At 44.0% G+C, this 13,977-nt stretch overlaps 1 protein-coding gene across 4 annotated transcripts in view; it reads right to left on the bottom strand.

Annotated features, from left to right (window-relative positions):
- Positions 1-13,977, bottom strand: part of LOC125978410 (disintegrin and metalloproteinase domain-containing protein 12) — a 29,103-nt gene that overhangs the window by 12,548 nt on the left and 2,578 nt on the right. For 2 of the 4 annotated variants that reach the window (XM_068652564.1, XM_068652565.1), the window contains exons 2-7: positions 11,372-11,484; positions 10,033-10,106; positions 1,984-2,089; positions 1,316-1,395; positions 586-775; positions 148-213 (exon numbers count right to left, since the gene is read on the bottom strand). In XM_068652564.1, coding sequence (XP_068508665.1) covers positions 148-213; positions 586-775; positions 1,316-1,395; positions 1,984-2,089; positions 10,033-10,106; positions 11,372-11,484 — 629 coding nt within the window. Of the gene's footprint in view, positions 1-147; positions 214-585; positions 776-1,315; positions 1,396-1,983; positions 2,090-10,032; positions 10,107-11,371; positions 11,485-13,977 lie in introns of those variants that run through there. The other 2 variants (XM_049735754.1, XM_068652567.1) reach the window with 2 other exon arrangements.

Genomic DNA, 13,977 nt, shown 5'->3' with positions numbered 1-13,977 from the left:
ACACACACACACACACACACACACACACACACGCACACACGCACACACACACACACACACACACACACACACACACACACACACACACACACACACTTCCCGTTTTCCTGCTCTCTTCATTGTGGGAAAGATGAATGGAAGCTTTACCTCTCGGTTGTCCGCAACGATGATCAGCTCCACGTATTTGGTGGTCTTCTGCGCATCCCTTTTGTGCTGAGGTTAAAAAAATAAAATAAAATTCCATTCTATTGTGGCATCCATGATACCGAGAGTTTTGATTGACGGAAATGACAGAGTCTAAATTGCTAATTTAATGAAGCTTATTATTACTTGTTTACTTAATTGAGGCATCTATTGAACAAAATGTTCTTGTAAGGGCTTCGCTGGGATGTTATTGCAACATAGGTAGCTGTTTGTAAATCTTTGCAATCACATGGCCATATGGCAGCCGCACCTGCTCAGTGCACACCTTTGGGGGGTGGTGGCTGCAATTTTGGACTCGGATGACAAAGCCGCAGGTAAGAACACTTTCTGGGCACGTTTCCAAAAGCCAGTTTGTCTGCAACAACCACTTTATCATCTCACCCTCTCACGGAAGGCCCGGAAAGGGCTTTGAAGGTCGTTGTCCGGGGTGACGGAGGATATGCTGTCGCCGTGACCGCAGTCGCCCGAGGTCAGACGCAGCTGTTCTGCTCGATAGATGAAGTGGACGTCCGGGCTTTTGCCGGACGCCGGTTCGATGACCAACGACTTGTTTTCAAGTGCGATGAAGCCTCTGCAAAGATAAGGAGTGGAAACTGAAATAAAGCAGCACAATTTTCTTTTTGTGTCCACTGTGGGAAAAGCTCATTAAAAGAAACAAACCAAGAATATCTGGCTATTGATTTCCCTTTTACCCAGAGTATACATAAAAATCTTTTTGGGTATCTCATCTTAGTACAAAATATTAACGATCTTCTGGCCAAGTGCGTTTAATTAAGCGAGACTGAGACGAATATTTTGCATTTGCTGTAAATCTGGCATATTTTAACTACGGTTCATCATCAGCGACATTAAAAATGCCAATTAGAGCATCATTGAGGACAAATAATGAGCTGTGACGTTCAGTCCCTCCTTCCTACAATTGATGAAATGTTTACAGGTCTGCTTTGTTGCCGAGCGCACTTTGTGTAACACATTAAAATGATCTACATGGAGGAGCCCTGGAGCTTTAAAAGTGAAATTTCTACATGATGACTTTCAAAAACGACTTGTGATGACCAGCCAGGTTGCTGAGATTTCATCTAATGGCGCTTGTGATGCAAAACTTTCTTACCGGAGGCCCGAGCAGACGCTGAGGGTGACGTCAGAGTTGCGATACCCCTGCACTTCCCCGTGATAGTAGCAATTCTTCATCTGTTAAAATAAAATAAAAACATGTGTACAATACAGCCATGCTGGACGACTTGTAATGTGGAGCAGAAGGAGGGTGCGTTGAGTTGCATGGTAAGGTTATGATGATGATCATCATCGCCGAGCACAGCTGGTGGAGCAGCAGCTCGGGTAGCTTTCGAGACCCAGATGCTGATGCAATGGCGTTTAATTACACTCCACGTAAAAATAGAACCGTTTGCTCACAGCTATGTGTGACCTACATTGGCTCACTTTTAGCAAATACAAATAAAAAAAATTTAAGCGATAAAAAAATGACAGCAAATCAATGATGGAGTTAAATTTGACAGAATGCAGGTCTTAAATTTTAAAACATAGCAGCATCCTTGGTCATGGAATGGTTCAGCTGTTAAAAGGGGATTCCATAATAAAACCCTGATGGAAACATTGGCAGGAAATCATTAAAAAAATAAAATAAAATGGGGAAAAACAGCTTATCAACAAGTAGGCCACTGGGATGAATGAGTGCTCCGCTACGGCCGCACGCTCCCACGCATCCGGTCACGTTCCGAACCTCGTTTCAAATCTAAATGTGTCACCGTGTACACGCACGTCGTGTTTGTCGCCTTGGCGACGTACCGTGGAGTTGCGTGCACCGGTGACGACGCGTTCGCCGTTCTGGTAGTGCGTCTCCGTGTAATGGCTGGCGAAGAGACCCCTGTAAAAAGTACAGGGTGGGATTAGAAATGTGGAGAACAACATTCTAAGATGTTCAAGAGAAGATTCAAAGGGGATTTGGGGGTGGATTCTCTCATGCGAATGTCTTCCATGATTAGAACCGCACAAATCTCTGTAGAGGTAATTATTTCGTGTGTGTATGTTTGACTCCATAAGGAGCCCCACCCTGCGCGTGGGCCAACTTGTGCAGCTGCATCACGTGGATGTCAGGCGGGATGATCTCAGCATGTTTATGTGCGCACATGATGGAGCACTCAAATATTTTGATTTCCCAAGGCGGCTTACACTATAAAAAGCCATTTGTCTAAAGTTGCCATGTCAAAAAGCATGAAAGAAAATAAACGTCTGAAATCATAAAAATATGTGACTTTTGTGTAGCGATCATGTGACGGGGGATTTCCACAGCGAAATGACAATTGGAGGCAAGGCGTTTGTTGGAAGGACGTAGCCAAAAGTTAATTTTTTTCTCTCTGCAGCGGAATTCATGCACGATAAACACCCTCTTTTTTTCTGTCTCGTTGAAATTAGCTCTTTCGAATGGGGCGTCTTCTCTCGACGTAATCAACCGGCCAATTTAATCCGCTAATCTGTTCAAATCGGAATCTGAAAATATGACCCCGCCTCTTAAAGGCAATACAATCATTTATATCAGGTGTTCTTTGCATCATGTAACACGGCCATATTGCCTGCCACGAGGCGGGGGGGATGTGCGTTGCACTCCCGATTGGATTAGCGGCACGTGCGCGGTAATTCCGAGCAAAAGCTCCCGTGTTGGCGACATGTTTGGCAAAGCCACCTTTGATCCGAGTGGCATGACCATACATCGTGTATTAAAACCGGCGCTTTTGATCTTCTGGAAGCAGCCTGTAATCAACTACTTGGCAAAAGTCGATGTTTATCCGAACGTTTTTTTTCGACAGGGCGGCACGTGTGTATGTGCTTAGCAATTCCGCTACACAGTGCTACGACCGGTACCTCTGTGACTATGTTGACTTTTTTTCGTCCTCACTTTTGTCTTTGCAACTCGGGTAATTGTTCGAGTCGGCGCGCATCGATTGGGCCCGGCCGCTGTGAATCTCCAGACAGGGCGGTCTAATTAAGGATGCACTAATGGCCGCGTAGGGTTAATTGTGATGAATGAGACGCTCGTAATAGCCGAAGAAACAAACACTGATCTCCTGTTCAAGTCACGCGCCATCGATCAAAATAAACTCCGGCGCCTCATAAACGTATATTCCGCTTGATTTATATCCATACGAATGTCATTAGTCCACGGGAAAATGGCCGTTTGAAGTAAAAGGTGGCACTATAATTCGCAATCATGAGGCCATTTGGCTCGAGAGAAGCCGGCGAAAGGCACAATAACAACAATGACGAAATTGTCAAAAGGTGTTTGGCCTTACAACGATTTGAGTCCATGAATTGGCCGGAGTTTTCCAGAAAGTATATTTTCTCAATGACCAAGGTTCATATGAGAAAAAGAAATGACTAGAATCTTGTCGGCTTATCAACAGCTCCAGAAGCATCATGTCAATGTCACCCACAGCAAAGATGTGATTCTATTGCTGACCTTTCAACTTGCTATCCACAAGATCTCTCTCGAATAAATTTCTCTTCCCCCGTTCCTCGGCTGTAATTGCTTAGCGGTCCGCGTACATGTCCAACATTGTGCTCAGCGACTGCCGAGCGGAGATTTACGGACTATCACGGTGCTGACATGGATGCGGAAAAAAACTCATTATCGAGACATACAAAATGAAAAAAAGTCACCACGGATGTGACTCACTTGATTTGGTAGGACTGTCAAAAGGCTTTCTGACATATTTTTTACTTGATGACTTGATTTTCACTTTCTACGCATCAAAAAAGATACAAAGGATGATTAGCGACTACTGCGTTTTGTGAGAGCTTAAAAAATACATTTGCGAATTCTCTATTGTAGTCAGAAAAAACATAACTAAAGCTATTTGCATGTAGCTATCAGCTAATTTAGCATTATAGTAACTCCGATTAAAATGTTAGCAAAGCTATGGTCGTTCTGCTAGCAAAAGTCGCGCTAACGCTAGCTATCTTTTGGTTTAAAAAAACATCTATTCGCTTTATTCTTAGCTACATTTCAGAGTTTTTACTGTTTACATGAGATGCTTTTAAGCACAGAGTGCGGGAACATTTACCACCTTTTCCGCAGCCTCATTTACATATTGTACATGTGAATCCATGCAATAATTCAGGGCCGCGCAAAATCCCTCCAGCGAGAAACCATTGGCAAGAAGCGTGGCTCCTCGTCCACGTTTCCTTTGAAGACGAACTGCTAACTGCTGTGGTTTTTCGTTTAATCACCCACCACTCAAATGTTTTTCTATATAGTAGTTGCTCGAGGCCCCGTATGGAAGAAGACGACTATTACGACTTTTTCTGCTCAAAGAGAAAGAGGTGAACTCGACATGGCTAATTCCGTTTTCACATGCGTTCCAAATTGATTCACATACAGTTCACTGTCTCCTCACTTTCTAGCGCTGTACAAAGAAGAGGCGGATGAGAAGAGCAAAATCCTCAGGATTGTCGTGCATGACTTTTCTTCTCGTCAGCTGTCACATGCGAGTTGATAATTTTAACCAGCTACTGATGTTTGAAAGTACAAAACAAACCGTCAACCTCATTTCAGCCATGGAGCGACCGCAAATTTGCACATCTCCACTCAATCGACCCCTGTTTGACATTCGAAAGCAGATCAATAAGACGCATAGTAGGCTAAAAATCTGCCTGATGTAAATTGTCACGCAAACACGCCAGCTGGCGGCGTGAGCTCATTTCCATAATGGCCGCCACAAGAAAAACAGCAGGTTCACTTTGAGGGACAACTAGCAGATATATATTCAGATATTGTTCCAGACTAGCAATGGCAGATCGTATTTAAATGCAAAAGATGTGAAGTATGAGCAATGTTTCTATTTTACATTCACGGTACACATTTACTCCAAGGCCAGCGAGAATGGCACGTGAGTAAAATGAAAGGCCAAAGAAAAAAAAAATGGCTATGACTCATGGTCCAGTGACAGTATCATTCTGAGGCGAGCTTTGTGCCCAAAAAAATAAACTCAAAAGGATTTAAGGTGGGAATACCAAACGCAAGGCCGGTATTGACTTGCTGCAGCTGAATGGCCACAATTGAGCTGTACAGTGAAACGCATAAAAAAAAAAAAAAAAAATGAGTTATAGCTAAACACGAGAGTCCATAAAAAAGCGGATGCTTGTATTGTAGCGAGGGTGGGATGATGGATGAACGCAACCGATGACAAAGTTGCCGACTGTACAACCTTAAATTGCTAAATTGAAGGCGGTGTGTCAAATTTGGGCACACATATGACAGTCCAAGTTATTCATCTATCTATTTTCTACAAACAATGCGGCCGTGAAGATTGGTGCAGTGGTGTACAAACTATGGCGGAGGGGGCCATTTGCGGCCTTCCATTTATTTTTCAGCGAAAAATGACATCTGACACCCAGTACGATTAATAAATTGGTGATGTTTAGTAGAATTTTGTGAAGTTATCATAGTGAAAGATCAAAAGGCCGCAAGTCAAAGTATTTAGTAAGTTAATAAAAAAAGTAGATTAATAAAGTCTCATCAGAGAAGCCATCAGGTTGTATTCTGTCTCCTATTATGTACTTTTTTTTTTTTTAAATGAAATTGTATTTCTCATTAGTCTCCGAGTACTCGTTATGTCTCATCTACGAAGGGGTTAATGTTTTCCCCATAACGCATTCCGAGCACCATTGCACCGTGCAGCCATTATTATTAAAGCTCAATTAGTTTTTTATTATGACTATTAGCAAGCGCTTATACGCACATGTATTAGTATCGCTACAAGCGCAAACAAGTTTATGTGTCTAATAAAAGTCCACTTGGGTTTGGACGCCGGCTAAATCCTGTGAAGTCATGTACGTTACAAAGTTTTTTTTTTCCTTTCCTTTCAACAGAGGTGATCTGCAACCGAGTCGAACGAAAACGAGCCGTTAGTCGCCCGCCGGCGTTAAAGTGTGGTGCGGGAATAAACGTATTTTCTCCTGCACAAAAGCTATGATGTCATATTCCCGAGACGACCTTAAAAGGGAATCGTTCTGAGAACGCCATCACTTAAAAGCGGCAAACTTTGTACTTGAATCCAAATCATCCATCATCATCATCCATGCGTGGAGCTAAATTAGCCGCAGGCAATGCTATCTTCCACTTGTAGCGCCGAGGTTGTTTGTTATGGGAATTACAGCTTGGCGGCCGCATTACCATTTATGGCGATCATAACACACCATTTCTTCCCTTTTTAAAAAAAATATAACTTGCGTCATTAAGCCCCGGTCTTAAGACTTTCATGGACGTCGCTCGGAGTCTCCCATAAGATAATAGCCTACAATCTGTCGCTCGTTCGCCTCATTAATTGGCAAAGATGACGGCGATGGAAACTTTGCCTGCTGCTGATGTATCATTTTGACACCAGGGTACGGGTGAACGATCTGTCTCCGATGCTAATGCGCCGGAACACAAGCCGTAATGGCTGCCGGCTTAGGAGGAGGTAATGTCAATTATGAGATGAGCCGCAGGTAAAATGTCTTTATGACATTAAAATCGCAAATGTCTGGAATTTTAGAGGGAAATCTAGCGAGATAATGTCCTAGCGTGCGTAGGACATGTTGCTGACTGGCAGATTCAACACATTGGTGGATTAGTGTTGCTAGTTTGCCCCTTGGACGTGCCCTCGCGGCCCCCCCGCTAGCGCCGCCAGTGGTGTCAATTAAATGAGTTGTACAAGTCGTAATCAAGCTGGGAAAAAAAATGTGAATTATTTAATTTCCTCAAATTTTTCTTTTATATCAATCCACAATATAAACACAGGTTAATTGCAGACTAATCTGTCTTAAAGTAAGAGCAAGCTGCTGTTGAGCAAGGCTGCAATATTTCTTATTTCTCACGGGAACCACCGCAAATGTGCTACGTGGAGATATAAAAAATAAATAAAAGTTGAGAGCGTGAAGCACACAGAAAGCAATCTGTACGTTAAGACATTTATTAAAAGTCTTACATCATCTTTTTTTGTGGGAATACTTGAGGGGGGGGGGTGAGTACAAGATGCTTGCCTGGCATCTCTAAAGACAGATAGCACATTAATGCTGCCACACACTCACTTACGGCATACACGTGCATTTTATTATCTTGAGAAATCATTGTCTGCAAAAAAAAAAAGGTAATATAATCCCTCATGTGCCGCGCCGGGTAGGATGAGTTCCCGTCTCATGCCGATAAATGACACTGGAGGACGATATGCGCCATCAACATCGGAAGGCCCGCACTCATCCGCCTCCGAAACACCGCGACGGCTAATGGATTTTCTTCGTTCTTTGAATCTCAAGACGTGCACTGCCGCCTTTTTTGAAGGACGTTCAAGCAAGGCTACATTTGCAGGTTCTTACCGGCTGTGATGTGAAAATCACACGGCGTCGTTTATGTTCCTGCTATTAAACTGGCCTAACTCAATACGGCGGAACCTCAAAGGGGCGAACAAAATTGGTCATGCCGGCCAACGGAACGGATGGTGACCTAATGTGCGAGAGAAAATATGGTTCAAAATCGTGCCAGAAAATGAGTTGATTTCCTTAACGTCAAAGGAACTGCGCGCACCTGGCAAACCCACTTCCACCGACCGAGCCCGTATTCTTCCCGTGACCCGCGGCGACCGCGCCGTCAGCTGTGAGTCATCCGTCAGCGGCCCGAGGCTCTCGTGCTCGCTGCCATTCCCATCCGCTCGGCTCGCCGCCGGGCCAGATGTGTCCTGTGATATCGCTCCGGCGGTGCGGCCCGCTCAGAGCAGGTGGTCCTTAACCTCGACCCGTCTTAAATGACATTCAGAGAAATTCTTTTTAAGACTAGTCTTGATGCTTTGAAGGGATATTTCCAGGGTTGGTGGTGTCTGGATTTTTTTTCCCCCCTCGTTGCCGGGCGACAAAACAAAACTCGCCCAGCTGATGCATATTATATGAATATTTTTGTCGTGTATTTAGCCTGCATTTGATCCTTATGATAATAACTAATAATCTCATGGGGTCAAAAATAATCCCTAAGTAATCAATCAAATGAATTGAATCATTTATAAAAAAATTGTGCAAATCCTCTGAAGCCTTCCCAAATTGATGCGAGATGCTAAATTGCTAAGCTAACATCTAATGTAATTCAGACAACTTTAAAGATCCAAACATTGACGACATCATCGTCGAAAGCATTCACAAGGTGTATCTCGTTCCTCCGCTTCAAACATTAATTTCAAAAGGCACTCTGCCATTATGGGCCCACTCTATCCAACTCGGTCCACTTTTCTGCTTTTAAGACAATGCGCTGTACATTTACCGCTACTCGGACCAGCCTTGTGGAGAAAAACCTTGTTTCGCATTGACAACATTTCCTTTCATTCTTCTGCGACAGGAAAGAAAAGAGGAAAGGCCCCCGTTTGAAGCGCATGGCAACGACATCATTATGTTGCTGACAGAAATCCCCATAGCAACATCCTCGGCGTGTTTTCAAAGGGAAAGAAGATGCACGCCGAATGAAAACACTCGGCTGACAATGGCAACATCTCCCGGTGTGTGAATCCGTTATCTCCAGTCGGCAGCGAGTTCATTCATTAAAAAAAAAAAAAAAAGTCAAATAAAAGATGAAGATAAGCTGTGTGTAAATTGGCCTCTTTTCCCAACTGAACAATAAACTCGTTCTTTCCGCATGATTCTTTCTTTTGCTAGTTTGACACTCGTCTTCTGCTGCTAACAATTGTCGTTTCCCGAGTTGTTGTCTTTTCCGGTCGGCTTGTCTATCTATAGCCAGGTTTTCCCCCCTCCTTATCTCTCCGCGCTGCTTCCCAGATTCAGCCAAGCGCTCGCCAGGCAACCTCACAAAGCCACCGTGCTGGAAATGTTGCGGACCTTGATGGCTTCTAGCTTGGTGCCAACTCACGAGTGTTGTTCCAAGTCTCCATTGACTTTGCTGCGAACACCAAGCCATTTTTTTGTTTGCCTGTCATAAGATTGGGTTGAGCGAGATGCAAAAGTCTGTTTGATGATTCAAAACACAACTTAAAGCTAATTGCAACCTCTAGTTGTGTTTTTCCTCCTTTATGGTACAATTGGCACACATACGAGTTGAAAATAAAATCTTTTTCAAGGCGAAAGGGACACAAATTTTCATCATTAGAAAGTAAGAGCAAAATCATCTCCTGACATTTTTTAAATGATAAAAAAAACAGAATCATGACCAGATGTGCAACATAACAAATCGCTTTTGTCATCAGATGATCCAAATTACAAGTGTGAACACTAAACGGATCAAATATGATCCCACCACTCCCTTAGTCTAAAAACCCCTGGCAGAAAAAAAGGCATGAGTCAGCAATGGCATCATGCTTTTGAGACTGTAACCCTCCCCGACATGAAACCTGGCCTTTGCACACTCTTGCCCCCCCCCGCCTTGGTGTTTATGTGTGCATCATCATATTTATGAACTCCACACGATCCCCCGCCCCTCGCTTCACAGTCCACCGTTATTCTCGGCAGTCCGGAGGGGAGTGATGAGAACAGAGCGAGGCAAAGCAGACGGGGAGAGAGAGCGAGAGAACAAGCTCGTCCTCAAGAGTTTCTCCTCCGCCACCTTCTTCATCGCCTTTCATCTCTTTTTTGGCCCCTCCGAGAAAGCGAACTTTGAAAAGGGCAAAGTCGCGAGGGGATATATTATTTTCTCCCACTCTATCACACTCCCTCCCTCCCGCCCTTTATGAGTTCTCCTCCATTCTTGCATGGAGAGAGTAGCTCATTCTTCTGTTTGTGATTAAAAATGTATGCGTGGTCTTATCCGTGATGACCACGAGCAATCGCATGAAAACTCACTCGTTTTTCTCCAGCAGCAGAACTAGCTGTTGGCCTTCGGCGCGTACCAGCAGCCGGAGCGATGCCGGATAAACCTGCAAGGAGAGGGGGAGGAAAGAAAAAGGGGGATGAACGGCGGTGAAGGTGGCAAGCTGATCTCAGCCATCCTGCCTCGCATGGACGCACAAAGCAAAGCAGGATGCGAAGAGGCACAATGGAGACGGCGGAAAAGGAAGACAGCTTCCGTATCATCCACTTCCCATGAGAATTTCAAGGCTTGAGATTGAGTGAAAGATCATCCTGAGGCCAAATGACGACAAAGCAATTTTGAGGGCGTAGGCGGATTTTCTTAAATTAATTGCATATTTCCATTGAGCAGATTCATTACAACCAATTTGACTAGCTGAATGACTCAACAGCGCCTAAGCTGGCCGCATGCAGGTAGTGCACCTCAACCGAGATAAGACAATCATGAGCTGCCTAATTGAAAAAAGGCTCACCTTCACCTCTCTTAAAATGTGTTAGCGGTGGTTCAGCCTATCTGATGTAATTAAAAACCCGACGCCTAATCAACCGCGCCGGGCTTTAAGTGACGTCTCCTAGCTCGCTCTGCTTTTCCAAAGTGCTTGATAAGTGCGAGTAATTAAAAATCCCACCTTGCCTTCTCTGACTGATTTTGTGAGGAACACCGAGTAGGAACGCAAAGTTCCCCCGGGACGGGGAAAATGTCAAAGGAGTCGTCAACACCGACGCGCACACGCTTCTAGAAAAGCATCTTTATTTAAGCTGTGTTTGATTTTTGCAGAGATCTGCGAGAGGCTGCTTGACAGCACACATGGAAAGCATTTTTTGTTGATCGCGGTCACGACTCAGCAAAAACAGTGTGTGAGGCAATATCGATTCTTCTGGGTGGATCCAACTAGATTGAGACCTCCTTTATTAACCCAGAAGAATATAAAACTAAACAAAAAGGACAAAAACAATGGGTGATGGTGGGCTGCCATCGAAATTGAGTGATTACGTCCAACTGCTTTGCTGTCAACTTGAAGCACACTAAATGGATGCAGATGTATTTAGAAAACAAATATCCCGACACGAAGCTAGCTTTTGAACATGTGTTGGATTTCTGTGGCTCGGCAGCATGACTCAAACAAATGCTGTGGTTTGAGGCTAGATTAAAAAAAAAAAAAAAATCTGCGGACACTCTGTTCTGGTGTATTCTTGGCAGCGGTAAAAAAAATTAGAAAGGAAAATTGTTTTCATCTTCCACACATGATAAATACCAACTTCCATATGTTGCATTGTGTTTTTGTAAACTATAGATGCTTTTTATAATTCTCTTGGCCTTGCGAGTACATACCCCCGGTTCCAATTGGCTGAGGGGTCCGCTGTCCTGGCCCGTAAGCAGAAGAGGTACGGTGGTCTCGTGACGTTCTGCTGGACTCGGCCGTTTGGCCCCGGCGGAGGCGCTTCCTGTTAAACACAGTTAAAGCAAAGATGTTTCAAATATGACAATATGTCCTCCGCGGGACAAGTAGTCCTCCAAAAAATGAACTCGTTGGACCTTTGCGGTCTTATTAAATGCGACTCAAAGATAAGTGTGGAATGTTACCCAACTCTCGTATTGGATCTCATCAGACGGCGGGCGGGTGAATCTCATGAAGTGGCTTACGAGTGTATATTGGAAAGCGGGAGTTATCACAAATTGGGCCACTCGAGTCACGGGGAAGCGGCGTAACCCAACAATCGACCGTTCCTGCACATCACTTATGCTATGAAAAAGATTTGCTTTGAGGAACCAGCACACATTATGGAAAGTTGGAGGTCCTTAAATGTGTTTCCTTCAAATGACTATTAATGAGGTCACATGGGCTAATTGTAAACATAGCCAGCGTGTGATGAAACATATTAAGACAAATCAGTAAATGCGGGGATTTTTTTTTTTTTTTTTCTCCGCTGTCTTTTGGCTCACCACGGGAGGAGATGCAGCGAGGGTGAGGAAGGAGGAGAAAGGGAGGTGGTGGGATGTTCAAGGTTCTGCAACAAAAACATGGCCCGTTTTGACGCTCCCTCGGGACGCATGCGTAAAGCGTCTGTGGGAATGCGTGGCCAACATTATGCAAGGGGGGGGGCAGCCAGAGTTTAGTGGTACACACAAATTATACCATGAAGTATTACCGTCATTTAATTCTGCCCGTGAACAAAACAAATCCTCGAACTGACGAACGCTTGCTTAGAAAGGAAGGTCACTATTAGTCATTGTGAACAAAAACAACAATCAATTAAAAAAAAAAAAATTAGACCAAGGCTAGTTAAAGATTCGACTACCAATAATGGAGCTTTCCAATTGCAACCAATTACTGATTTCTGAGGAAAAGAAAATCGAGTTAGGAAGATGACGCATGACCTCGAACAATTGTTTCAGCTTTCTACAAACTGCACTGAATTGGTTTTGTACAGAATCCAAACAAATTCTTGACTGCGCGAAAATCTTCAGTTGAATCAAGACTAATAAAAGCCTTGGTACCTCCGCCAAGGCAAAACAATTCCTTTCGCTTACTTTTCAGCTGTTAGCGCTGTCCGTTTTTATTTCCCGAGTGACAACACATCAATAGGTGCTAATCCCCCCCCCCCCACCCCGCCTCACGCTAGCACCACTCCTTCTCTCAAGCGCAGCAAACGGGAATAACCTTTAAGATGGAACGGCTCATCGTCATTGGAGCTTTTATTCAGTATCATCTCGAGGGAGCGACCAGTCGAGAAGTCAATTCCAGTCTTGTCTCACACAGATTTTATCCTGATGGGAATTTAGGAGGGGGATTTAGGGATTAGCTGGAATTTATTACACATGTTGGGTCACCTCCCAGTCAGTGGTGAGGGGTTGACAACCTCCCAATGTCATGTTTCTTTTTTTTGTTGCTTTTACTTGTTCTGAAAAACAAGGGAGTACATTTCAAGATTTTGCTTCATATTGCTTAAAAAGCACAAACATAAATCCAGTTTGCAGCTGCTTACAAATCAAATAATGAAGCGATGGAATAAAAACTAGAATAATGAAAAGGTGAAATGATACAGATGATAAGCAATGGAAAAACAAAATATTACATTTTGCAGATGAGCCACAACATATTAAGGGAACAAATTAATGTGAATCTGGTGTAGTGAAAATGTCATTAGCTTCACTGTAGCCTAGCTAGCTAACTAGTTAAAAGGTCACAAGTGGAGAACTACCTGACAAATTTGCCAACTAAACTATCTATCTAACAAACTAAGATGAACGACAAGTGCCAAATACAGCTAACTAATTCAACGCTGTTATTATTATTATATTTCAATTGATCTACGGCGATCACGTGATTTAGCGCCCCCCTTTGTTTTGTGTAATTCAACCTTGACTCGTGAATAAAACATGCCACAAGGGCTTGCATCTTTACCTGTAAATTCAATCTGTTCTTTTCTCAGACATCGCCCGTGAAGTCGTAGCCTTCAGGTGGAAGGTTCTTACATACTTGATTGCTAAGTGCCTTTAGCACCAGATTGAGGAAGTGTAACAACACAGCCATCAATCAAACACCGCAGGGGAGGAGGCTACATTGTCTGTTTTCATACTCATGGAAACTCGCTCGCATCCTTCCAGACGGATTAGCCTAAATTGACGTCTGCCAACATCGGCGTATCTACGGCGTGCTTGCCCGAGGCCAAAGAGGAGGAAGACGCCGATGGCCGCGATGATGCCTCACAGGAGAAGACAACAAATCAATGCCAGCCAGCCTGTCCTTAAAATGTCAAGTGACAAGCTTCCCCGCCGGGCTCTCAAAGACAAAGCGCGGCGAGGTCATTTCCTAAATGGCTTTAGCAGACGCTGCTTGTTTTAACCCGGATGGCTGCGATTCATCAGCGGGATGCGCGACTTCCAAAAAGGTGGGCTGCGAGAAAGAGAGAGAGAGAAGATGTCTCGCTCTGGCT

Source organism: Syngnathus scovelli, chromosome 12 (genome assembly GCF_024217435.2).
Source record: "Syngnathus scovelli strain Florida chromosome 12, RoL_Ssco_1.2, whole genome shotgun sequence".
NCBI classification, from domain to species: Eukaryota; Metazoa; Chordata; class Actinopteri; order Syngnathiformes; family Syngnathidae; genus Syngnathus; species Syngnathus scovelli.
Note: the sequence above shows the minus strand (reverse complement) of the source record. Positions and strands in the feature narration are given on the sequence as shown.